Source organism: Alosa pseudoharengus, unplaced genomic scaffold (genome assembly GCF_046254945.1).
Source record: "Alosa pseudoharengus isolate Yale_2024_CS ecotype anadromous, Long Island Sound unplaced genomic scaffold, YU_APseudo_1.1 YU_APseudo_1.1_scf_19, whole genome shotgun sequence".
Taxonomy (NCBI): Eukaryota; Metazoa; Chordata; class Actinopteri; order Clupeiformes; family Clupeidae; genus Alosa; species Alosa pseudoharengus.
In genome coordinates this window covers 6,305,258-6,329,646 of record NW_027468657.1, presented here as the reverse complement: position 1 = coordinate 6,329,646, position 24,389 = coordinate 6,305,258, and the positions used below count along the sequence as shown (strand labels likewise).

At 47.5% G+C, this 24,389-nt stretch overlaps 1 protein-coding gene across 1 annotated transcript in view; it reads left to right on the top strand.

The window, feature by feature from the left end:
* rnf111 (ring finger protein 111) overlaps positions 1-24,389 on the top strand; it is a 38,583-nt gene that overhangs the window by 765 nt on the left and 13,429 nt on the right. Inside the window, exons 2-4 of the mRNA XM_076293116.1 lie at positions 8,382-9,545; positions 17,395-17,518; positions 18,834-18,873. Coding sequence (XP_076149231.1) covers positions 8,567-9,545; positions 17,395-17,518; positions 18,834-18,873 — 1,143 coding nt within the window. The 5' untranslated portion in view covers positions 8,382-8,566. The remainder of the gene's footprint in view (positions 1-8,381; positions 9,546-17,394; positions 17,519-18,833; positions 18,874-24,389) is intronic.

Here is a 24,389-nt window from a genome sequence, read left to right as displayed (position 1 = left end):
TGAAAGCCCTTCAATCAGCTTGCTAACGTTGGTTAACTTTGGTATGACGCTAAAGTCAGGTACAATTAGTGATACACGAAAGCATATGGACAAAAGTCGGCTTGTCATGGTAGTTGTAGGAATAAAATACCTTTAAATAAACACGTATAAACGGTTAGATTTGACGTTATTCGACCGACTAGGTAGTTCAAGTGCAGTCATCCAAGACCGTATAGCTAGCAAGCTAACGATACCAGACGTTAGTCTGTTCGGGGTTTGCTGTTAGCAGCATTAGCTTGCTAGCTGACACACCAGGCCAGCCTGTAGTCAGTGATTGCAGGAAACTAGTTAACTGTCGTCTAATGAATTGAAGCAAAGAATTGTTATTTATATTACTGTTTTGCTTTACAAAAACACCTGTTTGTTTGCCATCATAGTATGTTGAACGGTTGGATTCAGCATATGCCATATTTACTGTTTTGTCTACGTTTAGAATTTGACTAGCATATCTCGGATGTCAACAAAAGCGAGCCAGCTAGCTGGGTTTCTTTTCTCATTGGCAAACAAGCTAGGTAGCTGTCCTGATTAAACTAATGTCCGCTTTGATGGTGGGACATTGCATAGTCACCTAACCTCAGTTTTGGTCATTTATCGTGTGGATTGGAAATTGAGAGGTTCAGCCTAATCTTTCCTGTTGTCATCTTAGAATCAAAAAGGCTGCTGTGTTGTTTGACGTCTAAAAAGACTGCGTTGGAATTTCCCGTGTTAAACTAGCTGCCAACGCAATAGCTAACATGCTAGCAGAAGCTGATGCAGGCTGTTCGTAATGGAGTCGGTTAGGTACATACATAATAACATTTAGTATCTCTCAGGATGTCAGGGTGTTGCCTGCGCAACGGCGTAAATGACAGGGCTGTTGGTAATATTGACGACAAAGCCTCCTTGATGTGAGGAAGTGAGACTCGGGAACGCAACACTGCGTGAAGTATCCTTTGACATGAAGCTAGTCTGTCTGAAAATCTGACAGTTGCCAATCACCTTGTTGCACAGTCCCTTAGACAGTGCTTGTTTCTTTCTTTGTCTTGGGGTACAAATAGATAAAAACACGCACATCTGTTGTTGCTTTAGTGTTTGGCCTTTTGTGCCAGTAAGAATTGGGCAAAAAAAGATCAACTGGACATCTGGAGTATGTCAACCCGCACTGGCTATTTACATGCGTTGATAAACATCCCGAGTTCTTGGAGTCCAAGCACTCTGTATACAGTGAATGTGACCTTTCAGTCGACCGTCACAGTCCCGTCTCTGCTCAGGATAGCTTCTCCGGGCCATCGGACAGGGAGTATAACATTACCACACACACTTCCCCAAATAGGCCTAAACATGAATCTACTTACATTCACCGCTCCAGGCTCAACCACAAAAATGCTGGTGTGTGGATGAATAAAATTATCATCGTTTGGAGCGTTGTATGTGGTCGTGTTGTTGACTGTGAACGTGTGCCACAACCAACAGCAGCAACCCTTGTGACTAGTTGTGTGCCTATGCAACCTCTCATGCTGCCATTGAACCCCTGTGGCAGCCTGGTCTCACTCCAGGTAGCTGAGTGCACAGGGCTCCCAAAGGAAAAAATTAAAAACAGGCTCTTTGCTTAAAAGCCATCACCTTCTGAAATCTGTAACCAGCACAGGACCTGGAGGAATAGCTGCCATGACATCCCTCTCTCAACACACACACACACACACACACACACACTGAGCTGCACAACCCCATGCCCCAGCTCTGTGGCACTGGGACACAGTGGAGGCTCATGGGAAGGCTCCCAGAGGACTCTGGGACAGCTCTGAGCTCCTTGGGCGGCGATGCCAACGTTGGTCCTGAGAGGTTACCTCTAAACCCCACCCTCCCCTACACCTGTGGCATCCTGGCCTTCCTCCTGCCGGCTCTGGGTGTGATGGGAAATCCAGGGGTGTGTGCGTGCATCTGTGTGCACGCATGCGTGTTCATGTGTGTACAGAGAGATGTAGGCTAAGCCCAGTGTGTTATGTTGGCCTATATTTGCCATTTAGCCATTTATGCTTTTATGTTAAAATGTGAATTTGTACACATTACAGTGCTTCACAGTCTGTCTATATTTTATTCAGGTTCTCTAGTGGTATGCACACAGAATGGCGTATACCTCTCCAACCACACATGACACAACAAAGCATTTTTTTTTTTAGGCCAAAAGATGTTAACATGACAGGAAATTCATTTGCAAGACCGATATCATTTCCTGTCACGTTAGAAGAAGTGTGCCAAGTCTCTCAGGCGCCAGTAGTTTACAGGAATCGAAGCGCAACTCTCTCATCTGGGAAGCTCCAGAGAGAACAGTAGACAGAGAGACAGTAGCTTCACCATGCAAGGGCCTCCTCTTGGTGCATTGGCCTGGTGATCTTCCTGATAACTCAAGCATTGGAGGAGTGAAATCTTAGACCATCAGGCTGGTGTGTAGATTAATAACCTGAGCTGCTACTGCCTTAGAAGCTGGTTTAGCTATATTGAATAGCACCGGTACAGGCTAGAGGAAGAGGTTTGCATGGTGTTTTGGTGATGATCGCTACTGCTGCTTTGCCTAGTATGTCCAGGGGCAAAGTGGTGTATGGACTGGCATCTTCCCCTCATTTGAAGCTTGATGCCGTTAGTACTCTGTTTGTGTGTGTGTACGTGTGTGTGTCTGCTGTGTATATGTTTTGTTTTGAGTCCTCTCCATTCCCACTGAGTTGTTTACCTCACCTAGCTTGGCTTTGGCTCTACTTGTTTACATTTAGATAGATAGATAGATAGATGGATAGATAGATAGATAGATAGATAGATGGTTAGATAGTTTATTGATCCCCAGGGGAAATTTAAGAAATCTATATTGAAATATATTGGGAAAATATTGAATCTGAGGTTCTGATAAAAGGTGTATTGATAAAGTTACTGCATTCCTCAATTTGATGTGGTTTTGGAGTGAAAGAGGCATTGTGTTCAGAACACAAGGGCACATGGCACTGCCAGCAGCACCGGGCTCTGGTCTACTGGCACAACCAGTCCAGTTGCATTGCATTTTAGGCAAGGCCCTCCACTCGGCGGCCATATGACAACGCTTTTTGGGCACTCGTCGGGCATCCATTTTCGGCAGAAATGCGCAAGCGCAAGGCTTCACGACACCAATCTTGCTCCAGAGATCACAACATATGATTGGCACGATGTCTTCACAACACACCACATGATTGGCTCAATGTATTCACATGTCGACGTTTTGCTGAGGAAGGGGTGGGATATGTGTAGACAACGGGCATATTGGCGTGACAAACTAGCCCCATGCATTTCTATGGAGTATTTTTTGAGTGCTCTGTCTCCACATTAGAAAGTCTCTGCCTATACTCACCCTGTTAAGTGTGTGTGTGTGTGTTTGTACCCAACCATGCACAAACAGAACTCGTGTGTGGGCTGAGATGTGTTTTATGTGGTGACTCTGTGGAATCCCAGGGAAGCGTCTATGAGAGGTCAGAACTAAGTGCTTCCTGGGTGAAGGCACTGGGATTGTGTAGTCACAGTCACACAGCGCACCCACACAGAGCACAGGAGCAAGATATGATGACCAGAAACAGCCTCCTCCTTTATGACCCAGCTAACAAAATAAAACTTTTTTATGATTGAAAACGAAGCTGTGCTTTTATTGGATTACATGTACATCAATTTTATTGCTGAACTCATGGAACTGCATTTGACTACATTTGTCAATACTTATCAATGTATTGATCCTAATCGCTAGGCTACATTCCCATTACATTTCTACATCACCATAGAACCCCCCCCCCACGCCTCCCCAATGCGCGCATACACACCGACACAGAGAAGACCACACGGCCTCGGGTACGAGTGGTTGCTGGATGCTAATGTGCTTGCTGGATGTATTAGTCTGAATCTGAAAGTCTCACTTTTCTTGTATGTGAATGTAGCAAAGTCTCTTTGAGTGCGTCCTCAGCACATCACAGGCAACAGCACAGAGTGAGGAAGTGAACACCACAGTGTTTGCTATAGCAACAAAATCAACTATTTGACTGTGGTCACTGGGCTGTGTTTTGGTCCCTCCATAATGTGTATATGTGTGTGTTGTAGGCAGTGGTGGCTGAGATTGCGCACACTGGGTGGTCTGGATTTGGACCGGGCCTTTGAGTGGAGGCTGGCACCGTGTTCACACACACACACACACACACACACACACACACACACACACACACACACACACACACACACAGTCTCACACAGGCTTGATGCTGCTCTGTGGAGCTCTGCTGTATTAGCAGATGCTGACCTTTCTAGACAGACACACACACACAGACACTCATCATATAAACGCATACACAGATAATTAATTATTATTTGTAACCATTCCAATGACTAGTCAGGGTCTACTGTATTTGATTGTGTCTGTGAAGTATCGAACCAAATGGACAATGCCTATGCAGATAAGGAGGTCTGGTCCTCCTGTCGAAGCACACAGATTCTTCCCCTCACCCTCTGCTTGTTGAATAGCATTTGTCGTGATTGCTAGAAATAGTTCAGTGCACAATGCATCCTGGGATTGACGAGACAACAAAGGTAACCACTGCCACCGCAGGTAGCTTAGCTTAGCATAGAGTGTACGGAGAGCTCTGCAGTAGCACCTAGGTGTAACTTCTACGCCTAGTATAAATCAGTCCCCTTTCCATGGTAAGGTCTTTGCTAATGCTGGAATTCAGCACAGTGCTGTTGCATGTTAAATCTCCAAATAAGAGTGATCCATTCAAATGGGTGAAAACAAGACTTCATTAAGTGGCATTTACAAGTAAACGCAGTGCCAGACACACTCTGTTTTAAGGCTATTTTGATAGATATGATATGCAAACGGAAATAAAAACTCATGCTCTCAACAATGTTGCCTTTCAAAGTAAATCCCTAAAGGGGATTTGCTCAGTCAAATTCTTCCCAGCAGAATTTGTCCTACCACAATGTCACGTTCAACATTTGTGAAGTTAATTCAGCCACACCCTATTGTGTAATTAGCTGCTATCGGTTTATGCTATGCAACTGCAGTTATACGGAGGGAAGGGAGTTTCTACTATAGAACAGATAGGCCTATATAAACAGAGCAACACACACACACATTACATACATATGTTCACGTACACACATTACATATGCACACACATTACATACATACATGCACACGTACACACATGTGATGTCATTGACGTAGTATTTGCTCTGTGCCTTGCATGCTGTGCTAGTCTGCAAAAGTAGGCTAATGAAAGGGAGTCTATCTGTTCCCACCTGCCACACACACACACACACACACACACACACACACACACACACAGACACAGACACACACACACACATACATACAGACACACACACACACACACACACACACACACACAGATGGGCTGCTCTCATAATTGAGCATCTGGGAGGGGCCTGCGCTGAAGTTAGCTGCTCTGAGGGAGGGTGACATGTAGATGGATGGATGGATGGAAGAAGATGAGAAGTAAAGGAGGAGAGGAGAGGGGGAGGAGAGACGCAGGCCCATGAACAGCAGGCTTGTGTGTGTGTGTGTGTGTGTGTGATGATGAGCATGAATATTGCATGGAGGAGCACTTTAAATGGCTGCCGCCCGCATTCTGCTGACATAAACCCTAAAGCTGTGTTTCTGCGTGTGGGTGTGTGCGGGTGCGGGGGTGTGTGTGGGGAGGGGGTGTTCCTGCTCTGGGGTACCTCCACCCCAGTTCTGGATCTAGAGGCGCCAGCCCCCGACGAGATCATCAGGCCCCTCCTGGGCTGTGAGGTGGGGCTGGTACCTGTGTGTTCATGGTGTGTGTGTGTCCCTCTGGAGCTGCTATGTGTGTGTGCTGTGGGGGAGGAGGGGGGGGGGGGGTGTGCAGTAGGCCGACACACTTAAACACGGTCACAGACCAGGGAGGCACAGTATTATTAGTGTGACCTCTGTGTCGGCTTATCACATCTGCAGATATGTAACACATACACACACACACACTGGCTCAAGGGCAGAGCATACAAGTTTCTGCACACACACACACACCACACACGTACATGGACACAAGTGACACATATACACACAGGTAGCCTACACATACACACACACATTGTTACACTATGGAAAAAATTGAGACACACTGCATGCCAAGCAGTGTGTGATTTCATAATTCCAGAAGTTGTGCAGTGTAAACGTAAGATGTACATTTAAATGTCACCAAAGAATACTTTGTCTGTTGCAGTGTGTGGTAGTGCACAAAGGTTTGTGACTTGTAGAGAATATGATGATGAGCGTAGCTTTAGCATTGAAACGTGTGAAATGTATGTGTAGTACATAGGGTTGAGGGGACAGGCGGCAGGAGTAGGGGATGGAGAATATGGTACATGCAGCAGTCATCTACCGCATTGGGGTACATCTAGTTTCCCCACAGAACTCCAGTGTTAATATTCTGGAGGTCCTACCCTCTCCTTCTCAGTGTTCCTCTCCTTTACGGGCCCGTCCCATTTCTCCCCCCTTAAAACTTCCACTTGGTTTTGATTGCCCTCAACATTAAAGCCCCCTCGACAAGGGAAGTGGGGGTGAAGATCTTTCCCTATGAATTGGGACACCGCTATATGCAAATTAGCGTAGCGAACGTGCTCACCTACGTCACGCGCAGCACCGACGTGTCTGCCGGTAGCCTGCTACTATTTTCATTCAGGAACATGCCCATTCCAGCGGTCAATGTTGTGTGGGCTGTGCTGGTTTATCTACGTCTGGTTAATCAACAAATATATTCGTGTTCATGTGAACGCCAGAACACACACCTTAAATTTTGACGAAACTACCCAGATCAGATATATTAACGTTATTTGATGGGCAGACTCTCTCAAACCACTCAGCAGATATCATAACATCGTCAGATAGCTTTGTGAGATATTTTCTAACATTAGTTTTCAAAACTCAATAGTCCATCAGATGTGCATCAAACTAACATATTCCAACATATTTCGAAATTTTAATATGCTTATTTGCGAAAATATATGAAAAATTTGGCCGGCTCGCTGAGCTCGCACGGTATCCTGGGTAATTTCATCTCCCACTTCGTTTTAAGCCTGCATCGGTCCTGGCTATATTTTGAGGGTTGATTTTAAGGGGAAAATAGCACTTCCCCTTGCTCCCTAAAGTAATGGGACACCCTAGCCCTACACGTGCACTCGCAAAAACGAGGGTTAGGGCAAAAATCTAGGGGTAGGGGAGGTATTGGGACGGGCCCTACCTCTCCACTTTTTCTCCCTGACTCTCTATCTCCACCTTCCTCTCATGTCTCTCTATTCTATCTACCTCTTTTCTCTCTCTCTCTCTCTCTCTCTCTCTGTCCTCTCTCTCTCTCTTTGTCCTTCTATCTCTCTTATCTCTACCTCCATATTCTCTCTCTTTTGCCCTCTGTCTCCTGCCCCCCCCCCCTCGGCTGGCTGTCTCTCTGCATTCTGTCCCTCTTTCTCATCCCCCCCCCCCTGCACCTCCATCCACCCTCTGTTCCTCCTCTCCTGTCTCTCTCTCTTTTCTTTCCTCTTTCTCTCTCTTTCCCTTCTTCTCCATCTGACCCTCTATCCTCATCTCCTCCCAGTCCAAAAGCACGTGTTGAGTGTACGTGGCTGCTTTTTGTGTGTGTGTGTGTGTGTGTGTGTGTGTGTGTGTGTGTGTGTGTGTGTGTGTGTGTGTGTGTGTGTGTGTGTGTGTGTGTGTGTGTGTGTGTGTCCTGTGTCCACACTGACTCATGCTCTGCCAGTAAGTCCAGGAAAGCCCACTGTTCACTGACTCAGGCTATGATTGCAGCCATTTGTTTGCTCTCTGGATTCAGTGAAATTCCAGACCGTTCTCTCTGTGTGTGTTTGTGTTTGTGTGTGTGCGGTCTTTACACAACCATTCAGGGTTTTGTCTGCTACCAATGCTATCATTTTCCAGAGAGTCCTCCAGGCAGTGTGTTTAGTGCCCCTGTGTTGATGATTGTGGTGTGCTACTGCGTTTGTGTGGCTTTGGTGGGTGGGGTAGGGGTCATGATTAAGCAGCATGGACTTCAGATGGTCAGGAATGGCGGCTGCATCCCATGAATGTATTGGTCTGCGCCTGCAGGGACCAGAGGCGTGTTGGTCAGGGCGTGTTTTCTCCTCCCCACTTCTTAGTGAACAACAAACCACTGTGTGTTGTCTAAGAGTACATGCACATGCACATGCAAGGGAATGAGTGGGGCCCTACTGTGGCCTTTACTAAAAATGTGTTTGTGTTTGTGTTTGTGTATGTTTCATACATTTCGTCAAATAATAATACAAAAAATGTGTGTGTGTGTGTTTTCCAGCGGCAGCTGAGGGTGGTCACTCAAGCCTGTGATGGATCGGTGATCTCTGTGGTGATCTTCCTCATCTTCCTCCTCCTCTCTCTCACTGCCACTGCCTGCTGCGAGTGGAGCGTACGGGACGGGCGCCTGCGTCTCCCCTGCTCCCCTGGGGTCAGAGGTCATAGGTCGCACCGGCAGCGGCAGCCATGAAGAGTGAGGTCCCAGCCGACCCGGCGGCGGCGCAGCGAAAGCCAGAGCACCTGAAGGGCCCGCTGGCCCCGCCACCACCAGAGCCTATGGACACGGGCAAGAGCTTCCCGGCCGACGTAGACGTGCTGGGCAAGGGCAAGGCCGGCAGTGAGTTCTCCCCGCTTTGTGCCGCGCCGCCGGCCGACGACGACGCTCACCACCGGCCCTTACGGGACGGCGATCGCGAGAGGAGCCTCCCCGGCCGCAAGAAGCGCAAGGGTCAGCAGCAGGCGGGGCCCTCGGACTGCTCGGCCCTCAAGGCGCCCGCGCTCGCCCCGCCCCAGCTGCCCCCCCGCGTGCCCCCTCCCCCCCCGCCGCCGCCGGCCGCTCTGAACGGGCGCAGCGAGGACGAGCGCCACCCGGAGTCGTCGCTGAGCGACTGCGCGTCCTCGCACTCGTCCAGCCTGCGCTTCGGCGACTCGGACACGCTCAGCACGGACGAGGACGGCGACGGGGAGGGGGGCTCCAGGGCGTCCGGCGTGGGGGGGTCGCACACGCACGGCTCGCACGCACACACGCGCTCCCAGCCGCCGCCCACGCAGCCAATAGCACGGACTCGCGCCAGCCGACGGTGGACCCGCCTGGAGCCGGACGCGGTGCTTCTGAAGCGCCAGTGCCTGAGCGCTCGGAAGCCGCACGGCCACAGGAAGCGCCTGGTCAAGGCGTCGTCCGGCGGAGGGGTCAGCAGCAGCGGTGGCGGCGGCGGCGGGGGGGTCGGGGTGCAGCGGACGAGCAAGCAGAAGGAGCGGCTCCTGCTGCAGCGGAAGAAGCAGCGCGAGTCCTTCAAGCGCAGGAAGTACGCGCTGCTCCAGAGCTCCTCGTCGTCCAGCGGCGAGCTCAGCACCGACTCCTCGCCCTCGTCCAGCGAGCACGACGACGACGACGTCTACCTGGACGTCAGCAGCACGCAGAGCAGCGCCGCCAACGCCAGCACAGGTATGTCCACACACACACACACACACAGCCAGCATAGGTATACACACACACACACACACACACACACACACACACACACAGCCAGCATAGGTATATACACACACACACACAGGTATATACACACACACACACACACACACACAGGTATATACACACACACAGACACAAACACAGCTAACGCCAGCATAGGTATGTACACACACACACACACAGCCAGCATAGGTATATACACACACAGAGACACACACACAGCTAACGCCAGCACAGGTAAGTATACACACACACACACACATGCAGACAATTGTTCACACAGCACCTTCACTTTTGTGTTTGAAGGATTATGTGGAAGTGTGACTCACGAGCAGCCAAGTTGACAAATGACAAAAGCATATTGCTGATCAAGTTTCCCCACGCCTGAGTGTCGAAACACACACACAAAGTTTCACAGACATCCTGTTTTGCCGCGTAGCAGGCGTATTTTACAGCAGGTGTTTGTGTTCGCTTAAGTCTGTGCGAGGAATGAGTTTTTGGTGTTTGACAGCGTAGCTAAACACCCTTCAGATGAACTCTGACCACATTTTTTATCCGCCACTCCTCAACACAGCACACACACACACACACACACACACACACCTGTTAATAAGCACAACTCTCAGTCATATCAGGGATCTCGTGACTCTTAGAATGGCCACTTAATATCATATTCAGTTGCGTATTGTTCAATACTGGGATTGTTAAATCAGTGTGCGCGGTACGAGACGTCCACAGCACGGCACGCCACGAGGTCTCAGAATGTTGTTCAGCAGCTCGGTCACAGGGAACAGCTACCCAGCGCTCCCTACAGGACCGGTCACAGCTACCCAGCGCTCCCTACAGGACCGGTCACAGGGAACAGCTACCCAGCGCTCCCTGCAGGAACGATCACAGGGAACAGCTACCCAGCGCTCCCTACAGGACCGGTCACAGGGAACAGCTACCCAGCAGTACCTACAGGACCGGTCACAGGGAACAGCTACTCAGCGCTCCCTACAGGACCGATCACAGGGAACAGCTACCCAGCGCTCCCTACAGGACCGATCACAGGAAACAGCTACCCAGCGCTCCCTACAGGACCGGTCACAGGGAACAGCTACCCAGCGCTCCCTACAGGACCGGTCACAGGGAACAGCTACTCAGCGCTCCCTACAGGACCGGTCACAGGGAACAGCTACCCAGCGCTCCCTACAGGACCGGTCACAGGGAACAGCTACCCAGCGCTCCCTACAGGGCCGAGCCGTTAACCAAGAGCACGCTCACAGGGCCAGCGCTCTAATCTCTCATAATGCAGCAGTGGCAAGGACACACTCCTCAGCTGATAAACATGTGCTCATACACATAGACAACATGAACCAGCTTACATACATATACACACACACACACACTCACTCTTTCTCTCGCACACATACAAATACACACACACACACACACAGGTTCACACACACACACACAGGTTCACACACACACACACACACCATCTATCACGGCTCTCTTTCTCGCTAGCTCTCCTTGGGCTTTACAGCTCAAACTGGACCAATGCCGTGTGTGTGTGTGTGTGTGTGTGTGTGTGTGTGTGTGGAGGGCTTTGGGTAAAGAGAGTGAGTGAAAGGCAGGGACAGAGGTGTGTGTGTGTGCAAGAGGGCTTCAGGGGAAAGGGAGTTTTGTGTGTGTGTGTGTTTGAGGGTGTGTGAAGACAGGAGCTTATGGCAGACTGAGACAGATTTGACATTCTAGTAAAATTACTAATATTTATCCTCTATTCCACTGCTGGAGGGTAACACACACACACACACACACACACACACACACACACACACACACACACACACACACACAGAAAGAATGAAGGGGAGAAATGAATTCACTGGTTTTGCATAAACATATACACCCCGCTTCTACCACAAACACACTCACACACACACCCACACACACACCATCCTTCATTTCTCCCCCTTTTAAAATCTGTACCCCTCCCTCTCTCCTGCACACAAAGTGCTCACTCACTCACTCACTCACACATACACTCACTCACTCACACACACACTCACACACTCACTCACACACATACAGATGCGCACACATTCCAGGCAGGCACAGCCCTACCCAGCGGAGGCTGTGCTGTGCTGTGCTGTGCTGTAGGGTCATTCCGTGTCAAATCACCCAGTGGCTGGCAGGTCACCCTCTCCCAAAAAATCTGAAAAAAATCACAGGTGTTTGTAAACCAAACCTATGCATAAATCTTAAATAGTATATCTGTATCACTAATGGTTCCAAAACTACAGCCCTTTGAAGTTTCAAGTCATTTTAAGCATCGTGGTGAACAATCCTTTTTGTTCAACTTCCAACATTATTGGCTCTTTTGGTATTTCACACACATTAGTGAAACTATGTGAATAGAAGTACATTTTCCTGTTGAATTAAACAATCCAATCAAATCAGGTGTATCTTGTGTAATTTCCCCTCTGCAAAGCTCTGAAAATGGCTATAAATTCATTATGTGAAAAAACATCACCACCTTTGAGGGCTTGTCATTCAAAAAGTATGTGACAAAAATTCATCAGATTTTTTTCCCACTCATGTATGGATTATAAGGTCATGTCCATGCATTAACTTTGGTTGTTAACATTATCATATTGTCAGAGCATTTTTATTAAATTGGGCTTGATTTTCAAAAAGCCAAAAAGGATCATCTGCCCAAAATTTGGGCTTGTTGCTGAGTTTCTTCATTGAGATAAGATTTTTTACAAATATTGTCTATAAATCCACTGAATTTGTACTGGATCTGCAGTACCACTTTGCACCACATGTGGTGCTCTTTTAATACAATGGAAGTCAATGGAAGAGTAAGAGAGTCACTTGTTTGCTGCACATATCCAAGAGAGATATCAAGACCTTTCACTAAGATCCTTTATGCGTTTAAGCCAGCTCATCAGTGTCCATGTCTAAGAAGGAGACTTAAAGAGCAGGACCCTGTCAGCCCTCTCACGCTGAAGTGTGTGTGTGTCTGTGTCTGTGTGTGTGTGTGTGTGTGAGAAACAGAGGGGAAGTATAAGAGTTATGAGAGGCTGAGGATAGAGACAGGATACAGTATGATGCTGTGTGTGTGTGTGTGTGTGTGTGTGTGTGTGTGTGTGTGTGTGTGTGTGTGTGTGTCTTTCTCTTTCTTTCCTCCTCTTCCTGCACCTCTTTCTCTCAACTTCTCTGTGATGCTGAATTTTCACACACACTCTTTCTCTCTTTATCCCTCTTTTTGTCGTCCACTGTCCTCGTGTCCCCTCCACACACACGCACACACGCAGGTTGTACAGCTGATGTTGGCCAACCCCACATTCCTCTGTCGATGACTCTTGCTGGACCCGTACGCCCCCACACACTCTCTGTTTGTGTGTGTGTACTTGCTTTGTGCTTTGCATTGCATTGGAAGGGCTGATAATACTCTCTGCTTCCTACTCTCACACACACACACCTGCATTAGCTGCATGGAGCAGGTGTGTGTGTGTGTTGGGGTGTGTGGGGGGGGGTTCTGTGTTAACCAAACAGGACGCACCTGCTGTGTCAGCCGAAGCTTGAAGCTCCTCGCTGGGGCAGATAAGAGCCGTAGATACCCCAGATACCCCCCCCACACACACACACACACACACACACACACACACACACACCCCCCCACCCCACACACACACACACCCCCCCCACCCCACACACACACCCCCCCCCCACACACACACACACACCCCCACCCCACACACACACCCCCCCCCCACCCCACACACACACCCACCCCCCCACCCCACACACACACCCCCCCACCCCACACACACACCACCCCACACTCATTCTGTCCATTCTGTTCACTCATTCTCATTCTGTCCATTCTCTCTCCTCTCTCTTCCACCTTTCTCTATCTCTCCTCTCATTCTGTCCATTCTCTCCTCTCTCTTCCACCTTTCTCTACCTCTCCTCTCATTCTCTCCATTCTCTGTCCTCTCTCTTCTACCTTTCTCTATCTCTCCTCTCATTCTGTCCATTCTCTCTCCTCTCTCTTCCACCTTTCTCTATCTCTCCTCTCATTCTGTCCATTCTCTCTCCTCTCTCTTCCACCTTTCTCTATCTCTCCTCTCATTCTGTCCATTCTCTCCTCTCTCTTCCACCTTTCTCTACCTCTCCTCTCATTCTGTCCATTCTCTCTCCTCTCTCTTCCACCTTTCTCTATCTCTCCTCTCATTCTGTCCATTCTCTCCTCTCTCTTCCACCTTTCTCTACCTCTCCTCTCATTCTCTCCATTCTCTGTCCTCTCTCTTCTACCTTTCTCTATCTCCTCTCATTCTGTCCATTCTCTCAGGGTTCTCTCTCTTTCTCTCCTCCACTCTCTCCATCCCTCTGTTCAATTGAGCACAGCAGCGCCTTTTCATTCAGCGCAGCCCAGCCAGCTTTATTGGCATGAAGGTCTCGGAGACAATTTAGCCAAAGCAGATATTTCAGAAATGACGTCAAGCTTACTCTTACACACACACACACACACACACACTCCCTATTTCTCTCTTACTCTTTCTCTCTCTCTCTCTCTCTCTCTCTCTCTCTCTCTCTCTCTCTCTCTCTCTCTCTCTCCCCCTCTCCCCCTCCCTCTCCTGTCCACACACTGTTCTGCAGGTCTTTCATGGGGCAAAGCAAGGGGATTATAATGGAGACTAGCTGTGTGTGTGTGTGTGTGTGTGTGCCATGGGAAGTAGGTGGGTGGAGAGGAACAGAGCTCTTGACTGAAGCTTCACAGCGGTCCCCTCTGATTCAGCCCTCCTCCCTGAAGACATGCCCTCTTTACAGGAGAGAGAGAGAGAGAGAGAGAGAGAGAGAGAGAGAGAGAGAGAGAGAGAGAGAGAGAGCAGGGCAGGGCCAGAAGAACAAGGAAGACAGGAAGATGGAGGGGTAGAGAGGGACACACAGAAGGAGCTGTAGAGGAGGAGGGAGGGAGGGAGAGAGAGAGAGAGAGAGAGAGAGGCTTTTTAATACTATGTTAAACATGTCATATTAAACATGATTTTCAGAGATTTCCAAAAGGTTTGTCAAAAGGAGTCATCCATCATCGTGATGTTTCCAAGATGAGACCTCCAACCACCAATGTTGTCCAGAACTAACCTCCAACTACCAGTGTAGGCCAAAACAATGATGCCGTATCAAAAGCCGTGCCGTGGTGCAATCACAAACTGTTACCGCGCTGCTCCGGCCCACTGTTTCTCCCGCGCTGCTCCGGCCCTGCTCCGGCCCACTGTTTCTCCCGCGCTGCTCCGGCCCACTGTTTCTCCCGCGCTGCTCCGGCCCTGCTCCGGCCCACTGTTTCTCCCGAGGTCACAGCTCATCCAGTATGGCTGCCTTTGCACTGGCGGCCCAAGCGCATGTCTGAAGCTGTCTGAGGAGTCCAGGGCCAGGGGCTCTGTGAGCTCAAGGCAAGCAGCTTCATGCAGCCAGTAGACCCAGAGGGGGGAGGGGGAGGGGGGAGTGTCAGTAGTAAGATGCAATACCCACCAGATTAAGTTACCTTAGCAGCACTCACCCAGGGCATCATGCAGGAATAGTAACCCCCACAGAAACACACACACAGACACACTTTGTAGAAAAGCAGTGTACAAATGCAGTACTTGTCTGTGTGCTATTTTGCTCTCTGTCTCTCTCTTACACAGACTCACACACACTCACACTCTCCATGCCTGCCTGATATGGGGCTCGCCACAGTGGTGGTGTTGTACTCCGGCAAGCAGCACTCAGCTGGCCTGACTGGATGAGCCAGGATTTAATTAGGGAATTAATCAGTTTGGGCTGTCTCTTATCAGCTGGTGATCACACACACTCTTATCTGCCAGGAGACAACACCTACACATGAAGCATACGCACGCACGCACGCACACACACACACACACACACACACACACACACACACGTACATGTGTATTGGTGACCAGTAAGCATATTGAGCTGCTATTTTCTGACATATGGCCTGTGTTAACCTACACACGTCACACAGGTCTTATCTGTCTCAGACTGGAGTTTCACTTTCACTCTGACACGATAACGGCTTTCAGACATGTCCTCCGCACTATATGCCAATCTTTGTCACACGGATGTCTGACCCTTGGGGTGATTCAGATATGATGCTTATATGTGGATATTGTGTGTGAACGACACCAACCCACACACATAAACAGAATCTCAGTATGGTTGCGTGAGGGGTGGGGCTTGCGGGGGGGGCGGGATATGACTGGAGCGCAGGTAGAGGCAGGTAGCGCACAGCGAATCAGAGAGGCCATCGTGACCATCGTTGTAAATAACGTTTTTTTTTTCTATGTACACATTGTGAACTCTTGTATGTATGTATGTATGTACGTATGTGAGCGCACATTTAGGCTGAAGATAGTCACGTTGGCCATTGTGCATAACACTTGAAGTAGCCACGGAAGTTTGAATACTTGAAGCGGACATACAGTACATATTTGACTAGTTTACAGGAGCGCACAAAAAGCATCTGAATGTCTGATTATCATTTAGGCTCCCATTCAACGAAATGCAAATGGCCTATATGAACCTCTATGCCAGGCACACAGCTGATGGACTGTAGTTAGCAGGTGCATAGCCACACGCATGGCGATGGCAGGTACCTTTTGTAGGATACGCACCTGCCAGCTACTGTTCCTCATGCGTGTGCCTGGCATGGAGGTTCAGGCTATTTGCATTTCGGCCTCCTGCAAACTAGTCAAATATGTGCATATTGCATTTAAGTAGCCTATTTGAAGCAAAGTCCAGATGGCCTGTGCGACTAGCATTTTCTTCATTCATGTTCATTTTATTTAGCTAAGCCTTATTCATTATCAACCCGACGATGGGTGACGAGCCTTAAGGCAACAAATATTCCTATCGTTTTACTTGACAAGGCCTTATTCATTCTAAACGAATATTGTGCTCAACAGTGAGCTCATGAAGAGTAGGTTATATTCTAATGCACAGAAAACCGACCTTGTTGCCTAATAACATTTATAGCATTATAAACCTAAATACAGACAAACAACACGTTTTAAAAATAACAAAAATTGCACCAAACCCGAAGTTAAAAATCACACACAAACAAAGCCAAGTGTCAAGGTAGTCAGTTGTCTAGGCCATGAACTCTGAGCTCTCATGACTCGGAGCTCCTTATAGAACCACCATGAAACAGCATGGAGCTGAGCTACTAGAGGGGTTGGGGGGCAGATAACAGAGGGGTTGGGGGGCAGATAACAGGTATAGAATAGCCTGGTGCATTAGATCTGCTTATGGAGGGTCATTAAAAACGCAGACACACACACAGAGACACACAGAGAGACACACACACGCACACACACACACAGAGACACACACACGCACACACACAGAGACACACAGAGAGACACACACACGCACACACACAGAGACACACAGAGAGACACACACACGCACACACACACGCACACACACAGAGACACACAGAGAGACACACACACAGAGACACACAGAGAGACACACACACGCACACACACAGAGACACACAGAGAGACACGCACACACACAGAGACATACAGAGAGACACACACACACACAGAGACACACAGAGACGCACAGAGACGCACAGAGACACACACACACACACACGGAGACACACCATCTGACAGTGATAAAGCATGTTGATGTGGTGGTTTGTTGTGGTGGTTGCACTGGCGGTAGCATCTTATGCAAGGGCCCTCTGAGTCTGACATGTCACCATTCATGGATGTATAAAACCACTAAACTGACCGTTGACCTTTGACCCATGCAGGTGTGCTGGACGAGGATGTGGTGGTGATCGAGGCCACGCCCGCTCCACCCGTGCCCGCCAGTGAGGAGATCAACGTCACGTCCACTGACAGCGAGGTCGAGATCGTCACTGTGGACGGCTTCAGGTGAGCGCAAACCTACTCACTACTCTTCTCACTACTCATCTGTATCTGTGTCTGTGTGTGTGCAAGTACGCACTTGTGTGTGTTCAGGGTGTAGGTCTGTCTAACTTTGTGTAGTTGTGGTATTTGTGTGTCTAATGCTTATTTTGAGATTGTTTGTGTGCTGTTTGCACATGGAGTGTGTGTGTGTGTGCTGCTAGCTGTGTATGCGCAGTGTTTCCCATACATTGACTAATCTGTGGCGGGGTGCCACAAAATAAAAATCGGCCGCCACAGATGAATATTCTGTGTTTAATTTAATTTAATTTAATTTAATTTAAATTAAATATAAGGTCAAATCCTTGCATTGCCATTGAGCTGCGCTTTTTACGCACGCAGCCTTTCCTTGCCCCGCCCCGCTCTCTCTCGTAGCCTGCTGCCCCTCCTCTGCATGTGCATTTAACAAAATATTCACGATTGTTGAAGGATTGTTGTTGCCACATAGAAGCATTGCATAGAAGACGTCTGGCTAAATTGCTATTAAATCCGCTTAGCATCGTGACCATGCTGCGCAAATTTGTTCAAAACTGCTGCATTGAAGTGAACTCTGCTAAGGTCTTATCATCACATAGTAGGCTACATTGAAGAGACTAAACTAAGTTAAGTTATGAAATCAAGCAGTATCTCAAAGCTAACGTAAGAATACTGTTTGGATGTCGAATTTAGCATGCTTAGCCTACTTACAGCTGCTTGTCAATTTCGTTGAAGGGCTCATTTTATTGACTCTGACACTGAATGTTTGCAAAAAAAAAAGTGTTTTCCAAAATTCAAAAGTGCTTGTCCCAAGGAGAAGTACGAACCTTTATTTTAACTATGTAGAAAACGTTATGAATTGCATCCACACATCAGCAGCCTTTCAACTGTGTTACAATTGCAAGGGCCCCCCCCGTTGTCAAAGTCAGCTACCGCCACAAATTGAATCCAATTCTGTGGGAAACACTGATGTGTGTGGGTTGGAGTCTGCTAGCTTTGGAGTGTGTGTGTGTGTGTGTGTGTGTGTGTGTGTGTGTGTGTGTGTGTGTGTGTGTGTATGTGTGTGTGCGTGCGCACGCTCGCTCGCTCTAGCTGGGCACTGGTTGTTGTTTTGTATTTGTACTGCAGCTCTTCACAGGGGTTATTGTTGAACACACTGTAGAAGCTTCTGGAAGGCTCGGTCCCTCTCCTATGTGTGTGATGCCACAGCATTGTGTGTGTAGATAGGAGCGAGATCTTTACGCTCTGAACTGAATGGAAAGCAGCACACGCCCTTAAACCCTTTAATGTCTACTGTGTTTTGCAGAAACAGTTTGTTACAGAATCGCAGTGACCTGAGCAATACTGTGTGTGTGTGGGTATGGGACAGGTTTTTCAGCAGATTCTGCAGTTTGTTGTGTTGGATTTGATTGTGTGTGTGTGTGTGTGTGTGTGTGTGTGTGTGTGTGTGTGTGTGTGTGCACGCTCTCAGCTCTTTAGGGCGTGTGGTCTCTTAGTTTTAGATGCTTTGAGATGTGGTTCTTTGATACATGCTTTGAGATGTGGTTCTTTATCTGTGTGTGTGTGTGTGTGTGTGTGTGTGTGTTATGTGGTGGGATGATTGCTCTCTGCCTCTAAAGGGCACCTGGCCATGTTCTTTCTCTCTCTCTCTCTCTCTCTCTCTCTCTCTCTCTCTCTCTCTCTCTCTCTCTCGCGCTCCCTCTCACATACAGTATACACACACATACACTTTCACAAAGCATTTGACATTTGGCAAGGATTTTGTTTTGGTAAGGCCTAGAGTGTGTGTGTGTGTGTTTGCTTGAGAGAGGGATAGACAGATTATATGTGTGTGTGTGAGAGAGAGAGAGGTGGAATTGTGCCTTCTAATCTCCCCCAGCAGAGAGGGGCTACAGGAAGAGCCAACATATTCATCTTTCTTTGCTTAACACACTGAGATACAGCTGGTCTCATGCATCACTTCACACACACACACACACACACACACACACACACACACACACACACACACACACGCAGGCACACGCATGTGCATGCATACACACACACACAAACACGCATGCAGGCACACACACACACACACACACACACACCAACTCTCTTTCCTGTTCTCCCTCTTATTCCCTCCACTAACTCCTTCTTCTTTCTTCTCTCCCTCTCCCTTCTTCTTTCTCTCTCTCTCTCTCTCTCTCTCTCTCTCTCTGTCACCCTTTCTCTCTCTTTCCTCCTCTCCTCCCCTTCACTATTATCTTGTTCACCCCTCTCTCAGGCCTGCTTCATTCATCCTTTCTTCCCCATGCAGTACTCCAGCACCCCACCCCTCCCCTCCCCCACCTCTCTCTTTCTCATCCTTCTCTTCCTCTTCTCCTCTCAGCATTCTTCAGCTGCCTGCACACCTTAGTGAGAGAAAACACACACACACACACACACACACACACACACACACACACACACACACATATTCTGTGTCTGCACATTTCATTTGTACATATGTAGAGTTCAGAGAGAGAGGCAGCCATTTTGTTTTGTCATAGAGTTAGGGGCTAATGGGCTGTGTGTGTGTGTGTGTGTGTGTGTGTGTGTGTGTGTGTGTGTGTGTGTGTGTGTGTGTGTGTGTGTGTGTGTGTGTGTGTGTGTGTGTGTGTGTGTGTGTGTGTGTGTGTGTGTGTGTGTGTGTGTGTGTGTGTGTGTGTGTGTGTGTGTGTGTGTGTGTGTGTGTGTGTGCGCACACAAGGTGAAAGGTTAACAGGATGAGCCATGAAGGCCTTCCGCTCAAGCTCTATGCCGATGTTTACACTACTAAGGGGCCAGTGCTGGGGAGTGTGAGTGTGTGTCTATAGAAGAGGTGGCTTACTCACAGCCATGTACTCATTCAGTATAAATAACCATAGTTGCTGGGTGTGTCTTACTATATGTGTGTAAAATGGAGTGTGTTTCTTCAGTACACTGCCATGATGACATGCATACAAACCACTGTGTGCGTGAGTGTTGCTGATTCCTGAGCTAGCTTAGCTAGGCTCTGTCTATTCCAGCAGCAGTAATGAGAAGAGCCTGCCATCACACTTACTTATATTTCAGCCTGCACTGTTAGAATTGTATAGTATAGTTAATATAGTTAGAAAATGTATAGTATAGTATAATAGTTAGAATAGGCATAGTATAGTATAATAGTTAGAATAGTATAGTATAATAGTTAGAGTAGTATAGTATAGTATACTATAGTATAATAGTTAGAATAGGTATAGTATAGTATAGTATAATAGTTAGAGTAGTATAGTATAGTAGTATAGTATAGTATAATAGTTAGAGTAGTATAGTATAGTATAATAGTTAGAGTAGTATAGTATAATATAGTATAGTATAGTAGTTAGAGTAGTATAGTATACTATAGTATAATAGTTAGAGTAGTATAATATAGTATAGTATAATAGTTAGAGTAGTATAGTATAGTATACTATAGTATAATAGTTAGAATAGGTATAGTATAGTATAATAGTTAGAGTAGTATAGTAGAGTAGTATAGTATAGTATAATAGTTAGAGTAGTATAGTATAGTATAATAGTTAGAGTAGTATAGTATAGTATAATAGTTAGAGTAGTATAGTATAGTATAGTATAAAAGTTAGAGTAGTATAGTATAGCAATGATGAATGGTGATTGGCCAGAGGTTGTAGGTCTGCTTTAGTCTGCCAGGCTAGTACATTGACTTGTTTGCCTGCAGTCAGATTGTACTTCCTGGGTAAGGCTGACCCAAGTCCCCCCTTTGCCTACTGATCAACACACACGCACACACACACACGCACACACGCACACACGCGCACGCTAACTTACACAACTGGGGGCTTTGTAGTGTGGGTGGTATGTCCCTTGGCATTTACAACAGCACAAGTATAGATAGCTGAGCCATTGCCCTGCCAACCTTTGCGTGCACACACACACACACACATACACACACACACACACACACACACACACACACACACACACACACACACACACACACACACACACACACACACACACACACACACACTATCTCCCTGAGTGTTGATGTTTACACTCCTTTGCCCTTCCTCAGAAGGTCTCACAGGTAAACCGGTATTTAGAAAATAATCCCACCTCTGCCAACACACACACACACACACACACACACACACACACACACACACACACACACACACACACACACACACACACACACACACGCCTCTGGGCCTCCCAGGTAAACAGGTATTTAGAAAATAATCCCAGCCTGCTTGTGGTTAATTAGCACCGCCCCTGAGGCGGAGCTGCCTCCATCCCTGGGTGCCTGGCAACCGTGTCCAGGGAGATGCCAGCGCTGGCCTTCCTGTTACCGTGCAGCACTGTCTCCTCCACTTAAAACACACCATACACGTGTGTGTGTGTGTTCTCTCATTAATTGAAATTACACACTTGGGCCTTGTGTAATCTTTCCAGCCAGTAGGACAGCACTAGTCATGACTGTTTTTTCCATCTGGTGCTTCTCTCCCGCCTGTCTCATTTGTCTCAAGTGTATCTCACATCTGTCTCTCTCTCGTATGTCTCACGTCTGTGTCTCTCTCACTTGTCTCAAGCGTCTCACATCTGTTTGTCTGTCTCACATGACTGATGTCTGTGTATCTCTCTCTCTCACTTGTCTCAAGAGTGTCTCACATCTGTTTGTCTGTCTCACATGACTGATGTCTGTGTCTCTCACTCTCACTTGTCTCAAGCGTCTCACATCTGTTTGTCTGTCTCACATGACTGATGTCTGTGTGTCTCTCTCACACTTGTCTCAAGAGTGTCTCACATCTGTTTGTCTGTCTCACATGACTGATGTCTATGTCTCTCTCTCACTTGTCTCAAGAGTGTCTCACGTCTGTTTGTCTGTCTCACATGACTGATGTCTATGTCTCTCTCTCACTTGTCTCAAGAGTGTCTCACGTCTGTGTTTCTCTCTCATGTGTCTCGTGTATGCATCTCTCTCGAATGTCTCGAGCGTGTCTCACATACTCCTTTTGTCTCATCTCCTACACATCTGATTTCTCTGTGTGGGAGTGGGAGAGAGAAGCAGTCATGGAAAAACACACACACACACACCCACCCACCCACTCTCTCTCCTAGTCTCCTTTGTGCCTAGGGAATCCCCCCTTGTTTGTAATCATTTTGTTTTGATGTATTAATGATGCAATATGTGGTTAGGGGGTGTTTGGGGTCTCTGCTTTGGGAGACAGAGGGCTTAAGGTGTGTGTGTGTGTGTGTGTGTGTGTGTGTGTGTGTGTGGTGGGGAGGTTATCCTCAAGACACTCTACCCCTTGTCATCACACATGAAACTATTCCCCTAGACTGTTCCAACACTTGAAGCTCTGGGGAGGATTACACACACACACACACACTTCCCACAGGCTGTACTGACATTCACTACACACTCTGACAATCAGAAGACAGAAGCAAATAGGTCACGGAAGTTGCTTAAACTCTATCTTTGTCTCACGCACACACACACACACCTGCTGTAAAAATGGGGGAGGAGCAAGGAGAACGTGGCAGGTGCGTGCCGGAGAGTCAGAGTGTTGCCATGCCGACCTTTAGTTGGATGGCTGTATGTAGGGATGCTAATGATCCTCTATGGTGGTGCTCTGAAGTCAGTCTTGTTTCTGTGCTATTCATAGAGGTAGCTCCATATTAGGACTGCACGGTTAGCGCAATCTCAATCATAATCGTAAATATGAACCAACGCAATTACCCAATTGCTAAAGCTACAAATAATCGTGCACAGTTAATTTGTCACAATTCTGTTCATTGTTACATTCTGGTTGGTGGGGCACAGAGGTTCTGATTGGTTCTTCACAGTCGGCCAGAGGTGCTGTGCTTCCTGTGCACAGGGCGTGCTGCTCACCAAACAGATCACATCTGGAATATTGAACTGAATCTATTTATTGACCTTCAAAAATCATATCGCAATCGCAATATCTGTCAGAAATATTGCAATTAAATATTTCCCCCAAATCGTGCTGCCCTATTCCATATGGTATTTGTTTCAGCAAGAGTGTGTTTCTGAATTACACGGAAAGGCACATTTGTTTGTGCTTGCGTGTGAGTGTGTGTGTGATCGATCATCCTGTGTTCTTGTTTGTAATGTGATGTGATGTGTTCTGTGTGCGTATGAATACGGGACAACATGTCCAGTGTTTCCCACAGAATTGGATTCAATTTGTGGCGGTAGCTGACTTTGACAACGTGTATTAAGTGTATTAAGATCGTCTTGGTAGTGTATAGGTCTATGAGTGCCTGTCACTTTTTAAGACGTTTGAGGGAACCCTTGCAATTGTAACACAGTTGAAAGGCTGCTGATGAGTGGATGCAATTCATAACGTTTTCTACATATTTAAAATAAAGGTTCGTACTTCTCCTTGGGACAAGCACTTTTGAATTTTGGAAAACACTTTTCCATTTACATCGGGATTTTGCAAACATTCAGTGTCAGAGTCAATAACGAACGAGACGAAATTGACAAGCAGCTGTAAGTAGGCTAAGCATTCTAAATTCGACATCCAAACAGTATTCTAACGTTAGCTTTGAGATACTGCTTGATTTCATAACTTAACTTAGTTTAGTCTCTTCAATGTAGCCTACTATGTGGTGATAAGACCTTAGCAGAGTTCGCTTCAATGCAGCAGTTTTTAACAAATTTGCGCAGCATGGTCACGATGCTAAGCGGATTTAATAGCATTTTAGCCAGACGTCTGCTATGCAATGCTTCTATGTGGCGACAACAATCCTTCAACAATCGTGAATATTTTGTTAAATGCACATGCAGAGGAGTGGCAGCGGGCTACGAGAGAGAGCGGGGCGGGGCAGG